This window comes from Polyodon spathula, chromosome 25 (genome assembly GCF_017654505.1).
Source record: "Polyodon spathula isolate WHYD16114869_AA chromosome 25, ASM1765450v1, whole genome shotgun sequence".
NCBI lineage: Eukaryota > Metazoa > Chordata > Actinopteri > Acipenseriformes > Polyodontidae > Polyodon > Polyodon spathula.
The window spans coordinates 512103-536069 of record NC_054558.1 but is presented as its reverse complement, the minus strand read 5'-3'; the positions used below and the strand labels follow the sequence as shown (position 1 = coordinate 536069).

At 45.1% G+C, this 23967-nt stretch overlaps 2 protein-coding genes across 2 annotated transcripts; one reads left to right on the top strand and one right to left on the bottom strand.

Annotated features, from left to right (window-relative positions):
• LOC121299523 (PAK4-inhibitor INKA2-like) lies at nt 1-11618 on the bottom strand. The gene is made up of 2 exons (XM_041227293.1): nt 11163-11618; nt 1-3110 (listed from the first exon to the last, which is right to left on the bottom strand). Exons 1-2 carry the CDS (start codon nt 11232-11234, stop codon nt 2133-2135), a joined length of 1050 nt encoding a protein of 349 aa, XP_041083227.1. The 5' UTR covers nt 11235-11618; the 3' UTR covers nt 1-2132.
• A 3694-nt stretch (nt 11619-15312) lies between these two features.
• Nucleotides 15313-23967, top strand: LOC121300295 (probable ATP-dependent RNA helicase DDX20). Its single transcript, XM_041228804.1, has 11 exons — nt 15313-15525; nt 15733-15827; nt 16089-16257; nt 16538-16652; nt 17139-17281; nt 17956-18094; nt 18398-18456; nt 19480-19562; nt 19699-19804; nt 20556-20657; nt 22562-23967. The coding sequence occupies exons 1-11, from the start codon at nt 15330-15332 to the stop codon at nt 23722-23724; spliced, it is 2370 nt and encodes a 789-aa protein (XP_041084738.1). The 5' UTR covers nt 15313-15329; the 3' UTR covers nt 23725-23967.

The window sequence follows — 23967 nt, the reverse complement described above, 5'->3', positions numbered from 1 at the left end:
GAAAAATTGATATTGCACTCAAGAAAGAATTTCATTAAATACATTTTGAAAACTTGTGGACCCAGCAGCAGCCCCGAACATGTTCATGTCCTTGAAGTGCAGAGAAACAAGCATTTCAGGGACTTGCGTCCCTTCCACCGCCTCGGCTACCGACTCTAAATTAGAGATTCCACTGTGATGAAAAATGAGCACAAACCACGATTTGATAAGCAGCTCCCCTGATTAATACCAAAATGTATGACAGACAGACTGATGGATGAACAGACTCACAGACTGCCCTATAGTGCCACAATCCGACGTGCTCAATAACTTAAACCAAGCTTCATGACAACTGGCTAAGCGGTTCTCCAGATGTATGTATGACGCGTGACATGCATGTGTCTGTTGAAGGGGATTTCATCCCTGCCAGGGTGGTAATTAGTAGCAGTTTTGTAAAATGCCACAATGTAAAAATGGGTGAAGGGGAGGCATTGTGTGCCACAGGATAAAGGTCCTTGCTATTAAACAGCACCACTGAACAGTCAAGCACAGCGTGTAGGAATGGCAGATGAAATTGGTATTTCCCAAGACAGGATATTCATTTGTGATCTCGGCTCAGAAAAAGCCACCCACTGTGTCACCAGCGTCCCAATGAATGAAGCAGATGACAAATGGAAAACTGTTCACTTAGCTGGTGAACAATAGCCCTGCACTGAGAATGCCATTCCTAATGCTTTTTATAAAGAGAGAGAGAGAAGTCGGCATGGAACGGATTTTATTTACAGTACAAAGTACAGAGAAACGTACCGCAAACAGTTCATGTGCTTACATTTGTAGGTAATCAAACCTGAATTACAAAACAGTTTTAAATGTGTTTGTTATGCTGTGTTTGAGCAGAAGGTAGCATTTGGCATTGTTGAACAGTCTGGGGAAACACATTGAAAAGGTTTATGATTAATATTACCCAGCAAGGTTACATCGGCCTGAGAGGAAGTGACTGAACGTCATTCCAGAACCTTACCAAAGCGGTCGGAACAGTGAAAGGTCAGAGTGCGAAGGTGAAAGGCAGAAGGGGGCCCTGCTCGCTCGTTCTGTTATTTAAATGTAACGATGAAGCTGGGGTTCTGAGGGCTGTAGTACAAGCAACAAGTCTTGTAAAAGCTGTGGCTGTGATTCTTTATTAAAGAAAAGGATGACAAGAAGAAACACGTGTATTGAATCAGCATTAGAGAAGACTGCTATAGATCCTCGCTGTTGTAAATAGGGCTGGAGTCCTGGCACCAGTTCAGTGGGCTGTGACCGGTTCTGCTGTAGTCTTGATTTCCAAACAGCCTGTAACACACCAGAACCCCTCGAGTGACTCAAGCCCAGAGTCTCTGCCGTGTCTCACTGAACACATTTACTCCGTTCACCTTCCCTTCCGTTAGCATGTAACTGGACCACAGGTGGAGTTTTTAAGACTCCTGTAGCGCCACAACTCTCCTTAAGAAGCAAAGAACGAAAAGAAGACAACACCAAACAAGCCGTTCCATTTCCTGCATCTCACTGGGGCCCCGAGTTTAACAGAGCTGTCATTCAAGTCTGGATACCTTGCTTTGGAAAAACTTCCAGTGAATAATGCATTATTAACAGCATGCAGGACAGCGGACAGCGGACAGCTAATAGACTGCAGGACAGTTGATTTACTGCACTACTTAAAGGTAAAGCCCTTTATGCTGATATAAGGAGCATGTAAAAGGTAAACAGTATCATCGGAAAGGCCCTTATTGACTCAGCTGCCATGACACTGGCCAGTGTTTCCTCATGTCCTTTAACTACTCGGTTTCAATAGCTTACTGAGGGCAGTATTGTGAGGGAATGGCTTTCTGTGCTGGTCGTTGAGACAAAAGTCCTTCCGAGTATCTCGTTGTTGCTTTTGCTTAATTCATGGGCACTTTCCAGGGAGAGGGGTGATCACTAAATTCACAAAGGATTAGCAAGCATTGCAATGCATCTCCCAGCACGCTGAACTATATTATTGCCCACACTGTGTGAAACATTGACCAGGCTCCCAGGACTAAGCACAGGTGCTGTATTTGACAGTATATACATTTGGAAGACTGGAGTATCGAATCAGTAATCCCTTTTTGCCAGATCTGGAGGTTGCAGTTTCATTAGACCCAAACAGCTGTGTGGTAATCAAACCCAGGCTGCACTTTCTCCACTGCATCAGGTCCTCTTGTGATGTAAGAGCCAGGTGTCTTCTCTTCTGAAGGCTGTGGGACTTTCCTGCTTTTGATCTGAGCGCTCTGCGGATGTCCCCGGAGAGGGAGGTAAAAAATGCTCTTCTGTTTCACCGTCTTTTTAGGTCTTTTAGAGATCTCTGCCCCCTGTTCCTCCAGCGACATCCAGCCAGGCTTTTCCTTGAGCAACCTCTCCTTATCTGGGCGCACACTCCTGAGGAGCTTCTTAAAAATAGTAGCAGTCCATGAGAACTTCTTGATGATCTCTTGAGATTTGCTCACACTCACAGGATGATCATTTCTTTCTCCCTCCAATGCCTTTTTCTCTGGCTCTGGCAAATCCAACCAGTTTCCAACCAGGTCAGCAAAAATATTATCCCCCAAAACGAGAGGTTGCCTGTTGCGACTCTGGCACATCAGAGAAGAGGTCCAGTCGTTTGAATCATCCGTGCTCTCTAGGGCTCCCTTATCCATCGCAGAGGCTTCTCTGGAAAGATTCTGCAAGATGGATTGAAGATCCACAGCTGATGATCCAATGGGACTTGGAGATTCATTTTCACTGGGCGCTGAGGACACACGGCTGCCGTGGTGGGAGCTTCTGCTGGGGACCTCGCTTGAAGGCATCACCCCGGCTTCATCTCTTGCACACAGCATGTGCTTTGAGGAGCTCATAGGCTCTGATGGGGAACTAGAAGCAGGTCTGGGAGTATGAAAGCTGCTTGGCCTCAGGACTCTCCAGTCTTCCTGCCTGGTTTTCATTTCCTCCGTGGCTGGAAGCTGGCCCTGGCTCTCGGAGATCTGCAGCTGCTCCAGAGTACTCTGCAGCTGGAGAAGCTTCAGCTCCTGCAGGGCTCCCATCATACTGTTCATCTGATCATGCAGGCCATCCCCAGACTCCTTCATTGAGAGCTGTGGAAACAGGGAGACAATCCAATCAGCAAAACAGGGGATTACACACATTATCTTTTCAGTGCTCATCTGCAGCCCTTTGGAGACCACAAGTGCTACTGAACCCGTTAGATACATTACAGCCTTGATATTGTGCTGGCTATCTTACACATAGAAAAGAGAATGTGAACCAGCGAAGGGGCCTTATACAGGAAAATACAACAATTCAGTGTCAGCCTGGTCTCAATGCAAGTAATATAAGTTTAACTGCTCTTAGTGGAACTCGCTCTCATTCGGAATTATTTACTGCATTTATATTCTCCTATTCATTTACACTGACTTTATTTTATAACTGCTCTTATCTTCAATGTGATATTTTATAACAACTGTAAGTCACTCAGGGTGTTAATAATTACATAATAATAATAATAATAATAATAAGAAGAAGAAGAAGAAGAAGAAGAAGAAGAAGAAGAAGAAGAAGAAGAAGAAGAAGAAGAAGAATTGAATTTGTGAATTGACTGAATCGTGTACAGTTTCAATGTACATTTTTAAAAATGTTTTTGTAACAATTTAATAAGCCAGGTAACCAGCTTTTATATTTGTGTTAGATAATTAACATGCTTTTTGTTCTACACGTTCATCATGTTATTGTTGTCGTTTTTATTAATATCGTGAAAAGGTTTAACTTTTATCTGGGGGGAAAAAAGTGTTTTAAAACCGTAAGAAATCAAATCGCTGAGATCTCCCGAGGCCTTTTCCAAATGTTTTGCTGAAAAAACATTCTAAGCACAACGAATCGAGTTTCTACAGCAAGAAACATTCTAATTTACTACAGCATTAACATGCATGATGTTAATGTGTGAGGCACATGATCTACTGAGCTGACATGATTGCATCATGCTTCTCTGCTGCATTCACTTCCTTGCATATCTAGTCTGTTGAACACATTTCTGTGTTTCTGTCATTTAGTCCATATTGTGTTACCTAATCCCAGTGCCAAGCATATGCTGCACACTTCTAACTGACAGCAGCACACAGCAGCTGCTCCAGCCTTTCAAAGCATGCAAAGATCACCATGAAAGAGCTCTGCATTGACACACAGAGCCACACACTGTCTATAGAGCTGCTTCCGCCAGACTCATCTCACTTTACTGGAGCCATCGGGCTCGCCACCAAAACACATCCAGTTGCGCTTCATATTCCTAGTCTGGCTTAGATCAAGGAACTGCTTTTTAAAGCTCATCAAACTAACTTGCATGCTGTAGAATGACTGTAACATTTGCCTCATGTGCATGTATAATGAGCAAATCTATCAATTCAGTATAAAATCTTTAACTATCCTACTTTATAAACTCTGAGGCTAACATCTGTCATTTTGGTTAATCGTTTTTTCATAACTCTAAACTATAACCCCAAATAAATAAACTGAACCCCAAATCAACAATGGATATCCAGCAATGCAGCATTCCGCCATCTCTGACATTCCGTGTGATAGTTTTGCTCATTCCAGATCCTCGTAATATAACTATAAAGAAATTAAACGAATCTGTGTCAGATACATTATACCAGTGGCGATTTAAAAAAAAACTACAACTACTGCCCAAGACAGGGCATCTTACCTCTTCTTTACCTCCCTGTCTTCTCACCTTTCTCAATCTTACCAGCCCCTATATCTAGTCCTACAATCCTGGATCTCACACAACCCCAATCCCCATTATCCTGGATCTCACCCAACCCCAATCCCCATTGGCTGAGACAGGACTTCATCCCAAGCAGGCAGGCTTGTTTACTCAGGCAGCATTGATTGACAAAGAGACGGAGGCTCTGACAAGCTGATCAGAAACAAAGGCACACATGTGTTAGCAAGCTGTGCTGTTCACTTCACTGATTCAATTAGCTGCAGGCCCCCCACATGCGAGAATGCAGGAAGGCAAGCAGGGCTTCATATTGTATTTTTAACCAGTCTTCGTGTATCTTTTGTCACTTTGTGTGATCGATTTCATATTAGAAATAAACATGTTAGGAACTGTTTTCCAAGCATGTTTCAGTATGTTATATAATTTGGTCTGTGCACAAAGTACTTGTATTGAAATTATTACCAAATAAAATCACTACACAAATGTATCTAATCTCACTGTACGTTGTGTCCTTCAGTAATATATATATATATATATATGTTGTACGGCTCTGAAAGAGCTCCCTGGTCATCACACTGCTGTTTCCGCTAAACAGGCTGAACAGAGTCTCTGTAGATAGTTAGGTGGCTCATTCATGCATACAGTCTGACAGCTTTCTGCTCTGGAAGGAATCGGACTGTATTCCGATTGACAGCTGCTTCACTGAACGAAATCACAGTAATTCAAGCAATCAGCCGTCATTATCCTCTCTCCTATTCACACTGTATAATTACTGTGTGCTGTGGAGAAAGGAACCGGGGCTGACCCCTGAGGAGAATCCGCTATTACAATAAGTATCCAGCTTGCTAATAACACTGTGGATGTGTTTGAGTGAGGTTAAGGAGCCAGTTATATTAATCATCTAAACACTATTAGATGCGTATGATGTCAGGGTTATGGGCTTCACCTTTGGAACTGTAGTTAAAGTTCAGAATCGGATTTTTATGAAAGGAAGGTTCCAGAATTTTTTCACAGCACCTGGATTGCATCAAGCACTTTTCCATTAAAACGAGCGGTTGATCTAGGAGCAGGATTCCATGGTACTGTAAAATGCTCTAATAAATTCAACTTTGTTAACTCAAGCTAAAGCATATCGGCAGGAAAGAAAATGGTCTTGCTCCGCTCGTCCTTTGCATTGAAAGGATAATTGGGAAAGCTGTGCCTGCCAGCACTGTTTCCTATGGAAGCTGTGAAGGTCACGGCAGGGCAGGACTGCTGTGAAGAGTCCACAGCCTGTGCTTCTCCATCTCTGTACAACAGACCCCACGCTCTGCGCATTTATTAGTGATGGTTTTACATGCAAAGAGCGGAACCAGGGCGCCTGGCTCGTAAGAGTTCTGCCACACATATTCCCAGGCAAGCCATTTGTAACGTAGCAATTAACCCATAACATGAAATCAAAAGCAGCAACCAGGTTTCAGGGCAAAATATTACATGGAGGCCTGGGTGGGCGTGGCCTATACAGCTCAATGTGAACCCCTCTGAAGAAGACACATTATTGAGCATTTCTTTGGAGGGAATAAAGAGCAAAGAATATTTTACTCTGAACAGAGATTTTTATTAACTCCTGTTTTCTGAATAGAGAAGATTTTGTGCTAATGTTATAAAGTGAGAAATGAACAAAAACTGAGAGGGCTTAAAAAGACCTTGGAATTATTTTGACTGCATTCTGTCATCTCTGATTGGTTGGCTCTGGTTCTGAGGGGTATTTTCCCAGTCAAACAAGAGGAATGTTGCAGGAGTTGAAAATCCCAAACTGAAGGTTAACTGTGTCTGCTTAGGTTCACTCCCTGTGTACTTTGACTTCTTCTCATTCTTTATGAATGTGTTCTTCCTTCCCAGGCAGCCCGAAGGGTCAGTGAGAGACCAGGTCTCTTTGACTGAGGCACACAGATTCTCTCTGTGCAGTGCAGTGCTCTGAGTGCCGGCATTGTGTGCACCTGACCCTGGCCAGGGGTCTTCAGGGCTTTCCATCATTACTGCAGACAAGGAAAGAACTTCATGACAACAGGAAGGCACTACTTTGTTTTTGATGCCTCGTGGTAAATAACATGACAGTGGAATGGACAGCCCCTGTACTAAAGGTATTCTGAGTTATTATATTCTAGGATATACTCAGGGTGAATCAGTGGCATATCCTGCTGTAACCCCCTATTCATATGCAATTGTTCTCCTTATAACAAAGATTCATTCTCGTTTTCACAAACAGCAGAGTTCCAGTCCTGTATAGTAAATGCTCTGCTGAACTACTAGACAGCAGTCTTGGGTAACAGTGACAAACGGAACTGGCAGCTTAGCCAGGCTATTAGGCTGTAATAATAGGGAATGGAATAGATGCAGCGAGAGGGTAAGAGATAAGAAATGGGATTGTAAAGAACAGTTACTGTGACCAGAATTTAACATTTACAAAATATATATTAAAAATAAACACATTTCAGTAGGCATGTAAAGATAACACTGTTATTGATGTAGCTGGTGGAATAATTCTACACATTTATACTGTAGAATATGGAAGTGAATGAAAACAAATACAACTACCACTAAATAAGCTGTTTACATGAAATAAATCACAGAAATAAGCACAATTCACAAAGGGGTTTTCAACCCACCACTCTGATTTATCAAAACTTTATCAAGATGGGTCTTTAAAGATCTCAGTGACTCTGCCTCAACAACATGACTAGGCAGCTCATTCCATCCCCTCACCACTCTGTAAAGATCTCAGTGACTGTACCACATGACTAGGCAGCCCATTCCATCCCCTCAACGTGAGACCAGACTCCTAAAGTACTCGGCAGCGTGGAGAGTTCGTAGACATTTTCCACTGACAAGTTGTCTCAGTCCGTCGGGAAGGTAGCAGGGACGTACCTCAATTTCTAGATGCCTCAGGCAGGCTGTACCTCAACATGACTAGGCAGCTCATTCCATCCCCTCACCACTCTGTAAAGATCCTCAGTGACTGTACCTCAACATGACTAGGCAGCCCATTCCATCCCCTCACCACTCTGTAAAGATGACTCAGCAGACTGTACCTCAACATGACTAGGCCATCCCCTCACCACTCTGAAGATATCCACAACATGACTAGGGAGCCCATTCCATCCCCTCACCACTCTGTTTAGATGTGTCAGAGTGACTGTAAAGATAGCAGCCCCTTCATCCCCTCCTACCACTCTGACTAAAGTTGATCTCAGTGACCTGTAAGGTAGGCGGAGTGTGGAGCTCATTCTATCCCACTCACTGACTCTGGAAAGATATGTACTGACTCCGTCAACCAGGACGTAGGAGTGTGAGACCATTTCCTCACCAAGTCAACAGACATGGGAGTGTGACCCCCCTGTACTCAACATGCTAGGCAGCCCCATGCAGTGCCCACTGATCACCGCTGTAAGATTCAAGGGAGTTGTACCTCAACATGCTAGGCAGCTGACATGGAGTTGTACTCATCCTCGGTAAGGTAGGGGAGTGACTGTACCTCAACATTTTAGGCCAGCCCATTCATCCCCTGAACACTCGGTAAAGATGTCAGTGAATGCGTCACGTAAATGACTAGGCAGCTCAGTGCAGCACCAGACCACGTCTGTAGATGACTCAGTTGACTGTACCTTCAACAAGTGACCGTGTGTAGGCATTTCAGACGTCCGATCCAGTTGTAAAGATCTCAGTGACTGTACCTCAACATGACTAGGCAGTCACTGGCATTTCCATCTCACCACTCTGTAAAGATCTTCAGTGGTGAGACTGTACTCAACATGACTAGGCAGCCCATTCCATCCCCTCACCACTCTGTAAAGATCTCAGTGACTCAACATGAGCGTAGGCCAGCCCAGTCCCATCAGACATTTCTAGAAAGCTCAGTGACTGTAGTTCACATGACTAGGCAGCCCATTCCATCCCCTCACCACTCTGTAAAGATCTCAGTGATGACTAGGCAGCCCATTCCATCCCCTCACCACTCTGTAAAGATCTCAGTGACTGTACCTCAACATGACTAGGCAGCCCATTCCATCCCCTCACCACTCTGTAAAGATCTCAGTGACTGTACCTCAACATGACTAGGCAGCCCATTCCATCCCCTCACCACTCTGTAAAGATCTCAGTGACTGTACCTCAACATGACTAGGCAGCCCATTCCATCCCCTCACCACTCTGTAAAGATCTCAGTGACTGTACCTCAACATGACTAGGCAGCCCATTCCATCCCCTCACCACTCTGTAAAGATCTGTGACTGTCTCAACATGACTCAGCAACATGACTAGGGCAGCCCATTCCATCCCCTCACCACTCTGTAAAGATCTCAGTGACTGTACCTCAACATGACTAGGCAGCCCATTCCATCCCCTCACCACTCTGTAAAGATCTCAGTGACTGTACCTCAACATGACTAGGCAGCCCATTCCATCCCCTCACCACTCTGTAAAGATCTCAGTGACTGTACCTCAACATGACTAGGCAGCCCATTCCATCCCCTCACCACTCTGTAAAGATCTCAGTGACTGTACCTCAACATGACTAGGCAGCCCATTCCATCCCCTCACCACACTGTATTCAGTGATTACACTGACATGAATAGGCAGCCCATCCACTGTAAAGATGGAGCCCACTGTACCTCAACATGACTAGGCAGCCCATTCCATCCCCTCACCACTCTGTAAAGATCTCAGTGACTGTACCTCAACATGACTAGGCAGCCCATTCCATCCCCTCACCACTCTGTAAAGATCTCAGTGACTGTACCTCAACATCACTAGGCAGCCCATTCCATCCCCTGACCTCACCAGGGTCCATCCTCACCTAAAGTCTCAGTGACTGTTACCTCAACATGACTAGGCAGCCCATTCCATCCCCTCACCACTCTGTAAAGATCTCAGTGACTGTACCTCAACATGACTAGGCAGCCCATTCCATCCCCTCACCAGTCTCTAAAGATCTCAGTGACTGTACCTCAACATGACTAGGCAGCCCATTCCATCCCCTCACCAGTCTCTAAAGATCTCAGTGACTGTACCTCAACATGACTAGGCAGCCCATTCCATCCCCTCAACACTCTGTAAAGATCTCTCCTGTGTGAACTCAATGTTCTAATCCTGGCATTGTATTTTAATATTGAGAACAAAGTGCCTCAAACATTGTTTTTTTCTTTGTTTCTTTGTGATTTTTCGTTTAGTTTTCTGGTTATTTCAGAACGGATCATCTTTTGCCAAAGAGCTGGGACTGCTCTGGTCTAAAGCATGCATTTAAAAACAAAAGCATTCCTTTGCATGTAATACAACATGCACTACCTAATCACATCTCATCAGCATGCTGGGAGTTTCTGTTTATGGAACAAAATGTTATCTGACTGCGCCATAACTGGGGACTTGCAGGAATAAACAATGGACAGAAATGGAAACGTGAATGCATAAACCAGGTGGTATTAAAGTCAGGTCTGTTGTGGTGAAAGGGAAGGAAGTTCCAGGGAAACAGAAACACAGCAAACACAGGACTATAATAATAGCACGAGCATGCATGTTGACGCAACACCAGACCAATACATGCACACACACATTTTTAAAATATATTTATTTGATTTTTATTTTTTTACAACGTGCAATGGAGCTATCTTAACTGCAGTATTTACCAAAACACAAAGTGGGGCGTGAGAAATCTGTGTATACAAAAAAAAAAAAAAAATCCAATCAAAGCAGCTCTGTAGCTGGCAGCGGCACGTCTGGATAGTCGGCGTGTCTTCCGGACTCTGCTTTTTGATTAGGTGTACTCGATGTAAAGTAATGTAACAGTTACAGGTTCTCGTATTATTTTAAATATGAAGCCGGTTAGTAGCACAATAAACTCACACCGAGTCACTGCTGGGGTGATACAGTTTCTGACTCCAAGTCCAGCGGTTATGACAGACAGAAAGAAACAACAGGGACTCCGGTAGAGCATTACAACAGTTAACAAGAGCGCAGCCTCAGCTCGTCTAAACACACATTATATAGAGCGTAACGATACCAACACTTAGTGACATTTCACTAGAGACAGTGCGCCTTTAATAATACATGTAAAACTCTAAAACATTTACTCCACACACCAGACTACACGCCTTGCTCAGTTTTAATGCCACACAAAAAAAAAAAACCCGGTCTATTCTGCTCGCTCCTGTTCCCAGCAGCAACATGTACTGGCATGCCCGCCCCCACTGTGTGAGTGTCCAAGAGCACATCCTCTTGGATTAATCGATATTCTAATTTCATCAGACAGCCAGGACTAAATAACACAGAGGCAGGCTTTGATCTGAAAGAAGCCAAAGCAGCGTGCAGTCCAGCTGAGCCCCGTGCAGCGGTGCTCACGCCACGTTTAGGACAATACAGGTGTATACTAGGGGATATAGTACACTGCGCCAGTACCTACCAGCTCCTGTTTTAAACGTCGCAAGCAGGTGTCCATGGTCTTTCTTTCGGGTTTGGAAAGCTGACGTGCCATTTCTCTAAATGGACAAAAATCGCATACTGTAAAGACAGGTGGCCTCAGTCCGGTTGGTGCGCTTAGCGAATCTCTTTGAAGATGTTTGTTTTCCCGTGTCTTCCAGTCCTCCCGCTGGTTAAACTGTAAAACTAACTACTCGTCTTCCCGGGTTTCTTTATTCAGAAAGAAGTCATTCGTGAGATTAAAAGTGCGTTTGAAGGCTCACTGAGATTCCCTCTTTGATATAGTGCCCCGTGGGTCGGTCAGTGTTTAAAAGCGTGTCCGCCTGACTGGTGAAATTAATATTCTGGCCACGCAGCGCTGGGTCGGTCCCGTCTGCGACTCGAGTCTAACTGCACTGTTCTGTGCCTGGGTTTGCAAGCACGCTAAGGGAATGTGCTGGCGTCCAATCGCGTTGCAGCTGTCTTTCCTGGATCCAGTACCGAGCAGAGAAGCACTTCGGTCAGAGGGAATTTAGTAACATGTGCTCGCTCTGGGGGATAAAGTTTCCCTGCTCTCAGCAAACATCATCATTATCATATTGATTTTTTACTCTCTCTTTAAAGAGTCATCTATATTTAATTGTAATTCTAGATGCTTTTACTGTACCGGAATATCGTTACATTGCAGCAATGCATGAGCGTTAGAGCATTACTGAGAATGATGTACCGCATGTTACAATGTAAATTTTCCGATTAGATGTGTCCTCCAAAAATATCCGTCGTGGAACATCCGTGCATTCTTTCGCTAATAAGTGCTTATTAATGATAAGTAATAAATTGATGTTCTGTTTGGGTTCTATATTATTGATTACTTATTACGGGCTATGTGCAAAATACCGGTTGTTTGAAAACATGTTAAAACAATTGAAATAATAGCATTTGGGCACATTTTCGAATTTATTGTATATGATTATATGATTTGGTATAATATATAATATGTGATTTAATTACATTTAAAATTGAAGTTATGGAATAATATTCAAAAGTGTGGATAAGATGAAAAAGCTGCACCTCTGCTTAATGTCGCCAGCGAGGAGTTGTGCGACTGCGAACTCCTGTAAGTGTTTTCTAAGCTCATCTCGTAGGAGCACTTCTGCCGCGCAGCTCTGCTTTTAGTGCCGCAGAATTCCTGCTGCGTGCTCTCCGACCCCCGGCAGCACACCTGCTCGGGGAGGTCGGAGCTCAGGACTCGAAGCCCCGTGGTGTCGGCCACTACAAACTGGAAGTGTATTTAGGGCTGCGAACAGTGCGCGAACAGTAGAGCGCTTCGATGCACTGTGACACGTCGCTGTTTTGTTTGCAGATTTGCTACACAGCAATGTGAAATCATCGGCATGCTAACACCGCTCTGTTTCGCATGAAGACCGTCATCTGCAGGGCCGAACACATCAGCCCTCTGTTAAATCACACTTGGTATATTACTATCAGTGTTAGTGCGAGCGCGCCTTTGTTCTCTCTGGAGCGCATTTCGCTCTTCCAGTTCATTCGTTCCTACGCCTGGCCATTCTGCTCATGAGCTGACAATGCGTAAAAATGAACCAGAGCGTTATAGAAGCGACTTCGTGCTTTAATTAGACCACAGTGTCATCGCCGCGTTTCTTACACGGAAACTGCATGGCATGTTTTTTTTTTGGTTAGCATTGGCATGAACAGCTTGACGTCCTGAATGAATCGAATACCCCGGGGTTGATATCTGTTTTATTCATTGTTAGCGGTTTATGATAGAAAGCAGAAATCACAGCAAAGCAGAATTCTTTATTAAACATGTGTTTTTATTTTTATGGAGCACATTTCCGGTGTTCATTGTATTTATTAACATTACTTTGTATTTTATTTTAATATTGGGTTTTATTTAAAGTGCCCAATTATTTTACCACTGATTTTCTCCTCAATTCAGAAAGTCACAAGTTTCATTCCTAACTAGAATAAACTTTCTTTGTTTTGTTTTTGTCATATTATAGGGGGGGAAAATAGTTTTGACCTAAATACATTTGAAACACTATTCTGCTCCACAGATGCCTGTAACGGGGGTACAGTTTTAGAAATGTAAAGTACTCGACAGCGAAGCTCAATAGATGAATGAATGATTTGATAAATGAAAATGTGCGCTGCTGGGAATCGTACGAAACGCACGTGTCTTTTGACGTGTTGATTCTGTAGGAGGCGCAGCAGGCAAGGCGACGGGAAGAGAAATGCAACGCATTGGAGCTGGAGATCATTACACACCTGTGCGGTTTAACAACACACCAAGCGCGCAGGAAGAGTCAAGAGGCTGATGAAGACGCATTTATCCATCTATGTGTGTGTCTGTGTGGTGATGATGTTAAATAAATACAGCCGGCACACAATCAAAAAAGGAATCATAACAGACTGTTACAAATCAATTTTCCTACATGTTATTAACATTACCAATGGTGACCTTTGCCGTGTGAGGAAATCTTTAAGTTCAAAACATCATATACGTATGTGTACCTATTTATTTATTATATTTATTTATTTATTTATTTATTTCTAGCTAAACACCGCCATCTATTGGCAAGGCAAGAGCGATGCATCATTTGGGAGTTTCGGTTCATTGACCCAAACGCAAAAAACAAATAAGAACATAAGAACATAAGAAAGTTTACAAACGAGAGGAGGCCATTCGGCCCATCTTGCTCGTTTGGTTGTTAGTAGCTTATTGATCCCAAAATCTCATCAAGCAGCTTCTTGAAGGATCCCAGGGTGTCGGCTTCAACAACATTACTGGGGAGTTGATTCCAGACCCTCACAATTCTCTGTGTAAAAAAGTGTCTCCTATTTTCTGTTCTGAATGCCCCTTTTTCTAAACTCCATTTGTGACCCCTGGTCCTTGTTTCTTTTTTCAGGCTGAAAAAGTCCCTTGGGTCGACACTGTCAATACCTTTTAGAATTTTGAATGCTTGAATTAGGTCGCCACGTAGTCTTCTTTGTTCAAGACTGAACAGATTCAATTCTTTTAGCCTGTCTGCATATGACATGCCTTTTAAGCCCGGAATAATTCTGGTCGCTCTTCTTTGCACTCTTTCTAGAGCAGCAATATCTTTTTTATAGCGAGGTGACCAGAACTGCACACAATATTCAAGATGAGGTCTTACAAGTGCATTGTACAGTTTTAACATTACTTCCCTTGATTTAAATTCAACACTTTTCACAATGTATCCGAGCATCTTGTTAGCCTTTTTTATAGCTTCCCCACATTGCCTAGATGAAGACATTTCTGAGTCAACAAAAACTCCTAGGTCTTTTTCATAGATTCCTTCTCCAATTTCAGTATCTCCCATATGATATTTATAATGTACATTTGTATTTCCTGCATGCAGTACCTTACACTTTTCTCTATTAAATGTCATTTGCCATGTGTCTGCCCAGTTCTGAATCTTGTCTAGATCATTTTGAATGACCTTTGCTGCTGCAACAGTGTTTGCCACTCCTCCTACTTTTGTGTCGTCTGCAAATTTAACAAGTTTGCTTACTATACCAGAATCTAAATCATTAATGTAGATTAGGAATAGCAGAGGACCTAATACTGATCCCTGTGGTACACCGCTGGTTACCACACTCCATTCTGAGGTTTTTCCTCTAATCAGTACTTTCTGTTTTCTACATGTTAACCACTCCCTAATCCATGTACATGTGTTTCCTTGAATCCCAACTGCGTTCAGTTTGAGAATTAATCTTTTGTGCGGGACTTTGTCAAAAGCTTTCTGGAAATCTAAATAAACCATCTCATATGCTTTGCAATTATCCATTATCGATGTTGCATCCTCAAAAAAATCAAGCAAGTTAGTTAGGCACGATCTCCCTTTCCTAAAACCATGTTGACTGTCTCCCAGTACCCTGTTACCATATAGGTAATTTTCCATTTTGGATGGAATGCTAAGCGTGATTTGAATTTAAGGTCTTTAATGTACCAGCAATTATCTGTAAAGTCATATTAGTATGATTTACATCACGTGGTTTCTGCAGCGTTCGTTTTTTGGGGTGCTCGTTGCATTGCGACGCGGAATGAAAATGTAATGTTTACAAACCGCTGTTAATAAAGTTGCCTAATGAAAAGCTGAAATCCCGCGATGTTTGGTTTGTTTGCACGATGGCTGTCCGGATGCAGAAGGCGGCTCATGATGTCCAGTCCCGGAGGCGCACCGATGATGTTTTGCAGTCCGAGGGGGTGGATTTCAGCGCGCTGCTGCTGTCTCAGCCTGTCCTGTCGGGTCTCGCCGCTGCGGGCTTTCAGAGCCCGTCCCCGATACAGCTGAAGGCCATTCCGCTGGGAAGATGCGGGCTCGGTACGGTCCCGACGCTCTTCTATTACCTGCTTCGCTAGAGATTCCCAGCGTTTCGCTGTGCTTAGCAATGCATGCATTTACCAGTGTGTCTGAAAACCAGCCGAGCGCTTCCATGCACACGCCGCGGAGTCACCAGGCAAGCTTGCTGGGCGTCGCTGCATATTCACCCCGATTCTCGTAGCTAAGCGGCATGTCTCTGTCTTTCAGATCTTATTGTACAGGCCAAGTCAGGGACTGGGAAGACGTGTGTGTTTACCACCATCGCTCTGGATTCGCTGGTTGTGGAGAATCCAGCGACACAGGTGAGAAACAAATAAAATAAATCTCATTTACAAATGCAGGTCTCGTGTTAGTAGAAGTGCACGTTTCTTATTGGTAGAATTGCACGTTTCATATTATCACCGCGACTGTTTGAAATGTGTTATTTTCAGTGGTAGTGTATCCTCATCACAGCAGATGAAACGAAAGGGGGGGGGGGGGGGGGGGGGGGGGGTGTGAAGCGTACGCGTATGTCTTGAACATTGACCCGTTGCCTTGGTTGAAACGTGTGCTTGTCGGTCTAGGTGCTGGTCCTCGCCCCCACCAGAGAGATCGCGGTGCAGATCCATTCTGTCATCACGGCGGTCGGCATTGAGATCGAGGGCTTGCAGTGTCATGTGTTCATAGGAGGGACCCCTGTGAGTCTGGACATGACCAGGCTGAAAAAGTGTCACATTGCTGTGGGCTCACCAGGTGAGTGCATGCCTGTGATGCAGAGAGATCCAGTGACACTGTGCAGAAGTGTTAGGAGGACTTGCTGTGCAGTGGTGCTTGAGGAAACTACAGCGTGCGTTTAATCAGGGTGTCCCAGGAGAACACGTCCTGTTAAACTGACCGGGCTCGTGTGTGCGTGTGCATTGAGATGCACGGCCAGTGCTTTGGAGTGTGCTTCTCTTTATTGTTGTCATGATGTTAAGATGATGACCAGAGGAAGGTATTGATAGTGATTGGAAGCGTTTCCCTTGTGATGCAGGTCGTGTAAAGCAGCTGATCGAGATGGGCTGTCTCCCCACAGCGAGCGTCCGCATGTTTGTTCTGGATGAAGCTGACAAACTGCTGGAGGAAGGCAGCTTTCAAGACCAAATCAAGTGAGAGGAATGTCATGTTAGCAGCCTGCCATGCTCTTCACACTCTCTAGAAAAGCTTTGAACTGGAAGTGAACCTGCGCACACACAGCGATGCGCGTTACTGAAGACAAACAAGCATCTACTCACAGTTTATACGTGCATTTATATGTCCTTGTGTCAGCAATGCTTTGTTAAACCCATGGTCATCAGGTTGCAGCTCGTGAAGCCGTTTTCAGTTTTCATGAAGCTATTCATTTCAATTTCTTCTATACTGCTCTTCACACACTGCTGTCATCAACTCTGTCCTCACACTGATAGCACTGGTTTGGCTTCCTTTCCTCTGCTGCCCTCTAGTGGGTTTGAGAATGAATTACGGACCCTCACATTTCATCCAAGACTGGCCCCACATTGACTATCATGCCAATGTTCACAGACACTGTTGCTTAGCTGTTTTGCTCAGGCTGAGGTTACTGAGACTGCATTGCTATTGGGTTACTCTCTCCCTAGCTGGATCTATTCATCCCTCCCTGTGAATAAGCAGATGCTGGCTCTCTCTGCCACGTACCCCGAGTCCCTGGCACAGCACCTCGCCCGCTACATGAGGGACCCCACCTTCGTACGCCTGAACCCCAGCGACCTGGGGCTGCTCGGTAAGCGCTGCTCAAATCAGGTCGTTTTCCTGCCCCCTCTTTGTTTTTTTTTGCAGTCATTCTGAGTGGTTCTTTTTGCTGCTCTGCGGTTCCAGTTGCCAGCTGTAGATATGCAGTGCTGTCTCCTCATAGCGCTGTAGTTGAGCTCCATAGGCAAGCGCGTGCGCTTTGAGTTCCTGTAGTAATGAAAATAGAAGGGCTAGTGGAATGGCATTATGGAGTGAATGGGAGCCCCGACCATGCCACCGTATAACCTGTCTATAAAGGGTTGCTTCGTAGTGAGGGAGCCCTGGGGTCGGTGCCTGCTGATATAAAGGCATGCAGGCTGATCTAGTCTGTGTTAAACATGACTGGCAAGTAACCAGAACAGAAGAGCAGCTCCTGAACTCAAAGCACGTGCATCCAGATCTCCTCCCCCCGGACACCCTTGCAATTGACATGGTTCATTTTAATGCTTTTTAAATAATAAATACATTGAGAGCAGAGAAGGGCAACCAGAGTAATCCCAGAGCTCGATGCGTGAAATAGTTCACACTTGGAAACTCCCCTAAAGGCATTAGATTAGATTACTGGTAGATGTTGTTCATTCCCGAACGCGCAGAAGAAAGCGTGTGTTCATAGCCTGGGCCGCTGTGTGCTGCTCCTTGTCTTCTAACTGTGCTGCTGTTTCACAGGACTGAAGCAGTATTACAAAATTGTGAAATCCCACCCGCTGCCTCATAAGATCTTCCAAGAGAAAGTGCAGCATCTCCTGGAGCTCTTCAGCAAGATACCGTTCAACCAGGCGCTGGTCTTCTCCAACTTACACAGCAGGTACCAGCGCCGGCCACTCTGCTCTCAGTAAAGACAAGTGCTTCTTTTCCACGTGGTCTTTAACCTCTGGGTCTGTCAGTGACACACAGATTTATACTTCATGTTTACAAACCCTTCTCTGTGATATACGGTTCTACTCCATTCTCCCGGGGGCGTTGTGTTCACTGAGATTCCTGTTTCTAGTTTGATTTTGAAACGCAGTCTGTGATGCTTGCTATGTGTGTTTGTGGCACTGTAGCCTCTTTCCAGCTCTCTCTAAAAGCTGAGCCCGGTGTTCCTTTGATGTGTGTTTCTTCCCACTAGGGCTCAGCGCTTGGCAGATATTCTCACTTCAAAAGGCCTCCCCGCTGTGTGCATTTCAGGTGAGTGTGTTTCTATACCAGTCCCTGTGGGAAGCAGCAAGGGCCAAGGCTGAAGCAGCTTTTCATTCCTGTTCAGTGTTGGCAGATGCAGGCTGTACCTGCTGTTGGGACTGGCCTGTGCGTCGTGCTCAGCACCAGTTACTTTGGGGGGTTTATTCTAGATCAAAACAATCCACTGCAGAGTTCCATTCCTGCTTCGAGTTCTTCGCTTGTGCAAATGCTGTTTTTGACCTCGTATTTACCATGCGAAGAACAAATAAACTGTAAAGCTTGTTTCAGTTACTTTCCGATAGGAAAAAAACAAAACAAAAACCCAACAAACTTGTGTGTGTGTTTCCCACTCTCCCTGCTCACTGTGTGTGTTTGTTTCCACTCTCCCTGCTCACTGTGTGTGTTTCCCACTCTCCCTGCTCACTGTGTGTGTTTTCCACTCTTCTTGCTCACTCTGTGTGTGTGTGTGTGTTTTCCACTCTTCTTGCTCACTGTGTGTTTCCCACTCTCCCTGCTCACTATGTGTGTGTTTCCCACTCTCCCTGCTCACTGTGTGTGTGTGTGTTTCCCACTCTCCCTGCTCACTGTGTGTGTTTTCCACTCTCCCTGCTCACTGTGTGTGTTTCCCACTCTTCTTGCTCACTCTGTGTGTGTGTGTGTGTGTGTGTGTGTGTGTGTGTTTTCCACTCTCCTTGCTCACTGTGTGTGTTTCCCACTCTCCCTGCTCACTGTGTGTGTTTCCCACTCTCCCTGCTCACTGTGTGTGTTTCCCACTCTCCTTGCTCACTGTGTGTGTTTCCCACTCTCCTTGCTCACTGTGTGTTTCCCACTCTCCCTGCTCACTGTGTGTGTTTCCCACTCTCCTTGCTCACTGTGTGTTTCCCACTCTCCTTGCTCACTGTGTGTGTGTTTCCCACTCTCCCTGCTCACTGTGTGTGTTTCCCACTCTCCCTGCTCACTGTGTGTGTTTTCCCACTCTCCTTGCTCACTGTGTGTGTGTTTCCCACTCTTCTTGCTCACTGTGTGTTTCAGGCAGTCTGACTCAGGACCAGAGACTGGAAGCCATGTCGAAACTGAAGCAGTATAAATGCAGAGTCCTCATCTCTACAGACCTGGTGAGTGACAGTGGCACGATGGCTGCTTCTAGAAGAGCTCCTACCCCTGGCTTTGTTTCAGGAACCATGTACGATTCTTCTGTTGTGTGGTTTGTGTTTATTAATACCATTTGTAAAATGCTGTTGTCTTTTTCAGACATCCCGAGGGATCGATGCAGAGAAAGTGAACCTGGTGATTAACCTGGACGTGCCGCAGCACTGGGAGACTTACATGCACCGCATCGGAAGAGCCGGCCGCTTCGGTGACTATCTACCGCTAACCCCGGTCACTCCACTGCCGAGTCATTTGTATTTGATCAGATTTGAGCCAGAAACAGATAAACAAAGTGCCGGGTAGGGTGTGTGTCAGCAGCCAGGTCCTTTATAAAGGAAAGGGCTTGTTTCATCAGAAATGCTTGTTTCGACTCAGTTCTCCATTGAAACATATATATATATATATATATATATATATATATATATATATATATATATATATATTCATTCATTTGAAATGAAGATCTCTGATATTCACTAAGCTTCTGTTTGCAAGCTGTGCACTGTCTGGGTCCCCTAGAGGCTGAAATTGTAATTTTCAATACAAGTCAGGAATAGACAGCACCCCTGAATGTTACAAGCACAGGTTACTGTTGTCCAATAGAGTAGTAGTTTCCTTTCTTGCTTGGATGTTTCAATGGAATTCAGTGCTAGGGTTTCGAGGGCAGGCAGCGGACTGCGTCACATGCTAACGGCTTGCAGACAGTCTCTGGGAAGCTGCTCCTGCCAGCCTGCAGCGTACCTTACTGCTTGTTGTCATGGCAGCTGACACTTGGGGTTTCGCCCCTGAAGCTGAAAGGCTTTGTGATTCTCCATGGATACGGGCTGAACAGCAGGGAACTTCAAAGAAAACAATAGAGTTCAAGAGACAACCGCAGTACCATGTGACTGTTCACGGCCAGTCCTCTCTGTTCATTGTTTATTTTCACCTGCGCTAATTTTAGTTTCTGCTTTCTTTAGGTACTCATGGCTTGGCAGTGACGTATTGTTGCCATGGCGAGGAGGAGAATGAAATGATGACCATTGCTCAGAAGTGCAGTCTGAACCTCTCCTGCTTGCCAGGTACCTGCATGTTTAAAACCACCTGAGCAGCAATGTGCTGGAAGAGTCTTGCTGTAGGAGGTGACGGTGCCGGCTTCGACGCCACAGCTACACGTACAGTCCGCTGTCTGGGGATGAGCGTCACTGTGTTTGTGACACAGCTGCTTCCACAACCCTGATTAGCACTCGTCTTCATCTACCTTCCCCAAGCTAACATCGGGTAGTAGTTAATCCCTAAGAAATTGCTCTATCGCTGGCATGACCGTTTCGTTACTGAATTGCCCACATACTGTGAATATGGGATTGAAAACTAGCTTTTCATTATACATAAGCTGGGTCTTGAAGGATCTGGACGATTTGCATCAACAAGGTGATGAGGTAACCTATTCCACCCCCTCCCTGCTCTCTGTGTGAAGAAGTGTCTCCTTCCCTCAGGTCTGTCTGTTTCATTTCCACACTTCGCTCCTGCTGTCTGTGTAAAGAAATGTCTCCTTCCCTCAGGTCTGTCTGTTTCATTTCCACACTTCGCTCCTGCTCTCTGTGTAAAGAAGTGTCTCCTTCCCTCAGGTCTGTCTGTTTCATTTCCACACTTCGCTCCTGCTCTCTGTGTAAAGAAGTGTCTCCTTCCCTCAGGTCTGTCTGTTTCATTTCCACACTTCGCTCCTGCTCTCTGTGTAAAGAAGTGTCTCCTTCCCTCAGGTCTGTCTGTTTCATTTCCACACTTCGCTCCTGCTCTCTGTGTAGAGAAGTGTCTCCTTCCCTCAGGTCTGTCTGTTTCATTTCCACACTTCGCTCCTGCTGTCTGTGTAAAGAAGTGTGGGGGTGTGGTTTCTGAATCATTCAGCAGACAGGATATCAGTATAACTGAGTGATTGGGCCTGTGAGTAGCCTCTTCATCACCACTGTGTGCTTCGCGTCCTAATCTCCCGCTCTGATTGGTCCCTGAGATTGTAATTGCAATCAGTGCTGAAGCCCTCACAGGATCGTGACTGTGTGAAGCACTGTCATTGCACGCCTTTCCTTGAAGGGCAATTCTACGCATTTAAGTGCATTCTGAGTTTATTCTGTAAATTAGTTTATTTTTAACTTAAAGGTGAAGTTTCCAACATGCCAGTATGCATGTCTAAAAAACAAGAGAATGACACAGAGTGCTGCTGGAACGATGGCTTGAGTCATTCACAAACTCTCCGCGGTTTCATTACTGCAGATGCTGCCCTTTGAAAATTCGCGCTGTCTAATATTGGTCAAGGCCATCTTCTGCAGTGCCGGTTGTAAAGATAATTTGCTTCCACGAGTTTCTAATTACTGTTGCATAAGGAAGTCATTGAAAACTGTTGAAAAGGCTGCAATCTTTTGGAAGATTGTATGCTGCGTGATTCATTTAAAAAGTAATCAGTAATACAGTAAGGCACAGGGAGAACATGTCAAGGTCACGTGTTGGAAATGATGACTGCTTTCAGAATGAGAATACCATGTGTTGAAATGCTTTGAATCTGCTGGGCATTGCAGGAAGGAAAAGGATGTTGTAGCTATTGTGTATGCAGATGCCTGTGTAAAGAGCTCATTCAGAACATTTCACAATTGGTTTGTAGTGAGGGTGCTGATTTGAGAGCTTGCATGCATGCCTTTTGTTGTAAAGCCCCTGTTTCCTAGTGTATTTTGTTCCCCCTCTCCACTGTGGGCAAATTGCCTGTATAAATAGATTTTACTGTGGAGTGGGCAGTTACCCACAGTGGAAGATACAGGACTAAATTCTCAACGATTTACTGTAAAATATTTTAATACAGTTGTGTGGAATTGGCCATGCGTAATCTAAACTGGAGAAAACCAGAAGAAGAGTAACTTTGGTGTTTTTCATGCTGTGTTTTCCTGACATGCTTGTGTAGACACATGCTCCTCACGTGATGCCTTTCTTTTATTTCCAGACCCCCTCCCACCAGGATTAATGGAAGAACCCTCTGACTGGGATGTTACCTTTGAAAGTGTCCAAACCTTACCGCATATACCTGCAGCCTCTCCCAAGCTCAAGGAGAATCAGGACCAAGGACTTCAGATAGAAGGCATTGCAAGCCCCTTCCCTTCCAGGGGGGCTGAACCTCCCAACACTCAACCATTCTCCCTGGGGAAACCCAAGAAACCTGTCCAGCCCCGAACCATCCAGACAGATCCCACCCCCAGAAAGCCTGTCAACATCTCCGTGCTGAGAAACGTTTCTACCTCTCCGTTAACCCCCATGGAGCTCCGAGAGAAATCCCAGAGCCTCTCCATCCAGGACCAGGCAGCTCTGCAAGATGTACTGCCTAAAATCTCCCCGCTGCCCTCTTTCAAAGCCAAGCCCCGCTGCATGAGACCTGTGAGCCTTGCAGAGCTGACTGAAGATTACGAAAGCTTTATAAAAGATGGGCCCGGGAGAACAGTGGAGATTATCAGACGGTATACCGGTTCGAATGACGCTGGCCAGCAGACCGTTGAAGAGGTCAAGGTGAAAGATGGTGTAGAGCAAGGGGTTCCGCAGGCTGTTTCTAGGGACTACGAGAGGGAGAGCAGCTTCAACGCTCAGCTTAGTTCGTACAGTGACAGGAGCACCTCCTCTGAGGACGATGAGGATTCCAGGGGCGTGGACCGGGAAGCTCTTGGAGAACCAATGGAGGTTTCAATGCCAATTCAACGTTCTGTTGAGAAGATCTCAGCCTCTCCACGTGCTGTTCCTAAACCAAGCGCTCGTAACCGGTGTGTCTTTGCTGAAGCATCAAGTGAGCATGCCAGGGGTAAGACTGGCATTCCAAAACACAGAGCTGGGCTGGATCCCTGTCCTGAACCACCACGGCAAAAGGCCAAGGCAAGGGGTAAAAGCAGAGCTGAGGAAAGCCAGCTTGGGGCTGAGGACCATGAAGAATCCCTGGACCGGGGGTATGAACAGCCCGGGCAGGACAGTCCTCAGGAATACTGGAAGGCCTATTTTGAGGCTTGGCATAGATACTACGCTGCTGTGGGGCAGCCCCTTCACAGAGGCTGCCGAAGATATTTTAACTGGATGAGTGTGTATCAGATGAACTCTGTGTACATGGAAGAGCTGCTCAAGCATTGAGGAGTGCAGTCAGTGAAGGGACCTTTAAAAACGAGGCTCTCGCTTTCTAGTTTAGTAGAGTGGGGGTTACTGTCATAGCGCATATGTGGGTAATAATAATTTAACAAGGCAAGACGGCATTGATTTCACGCGAATACAGAATAGTTATAGACTTGGTAAAATAGCTGATTTCAGTTTTCTATACTTTTTTGTTATTTTTCTGACAAATATAAAATGTAAAATAAATATGAGTTTGTCGCTCTC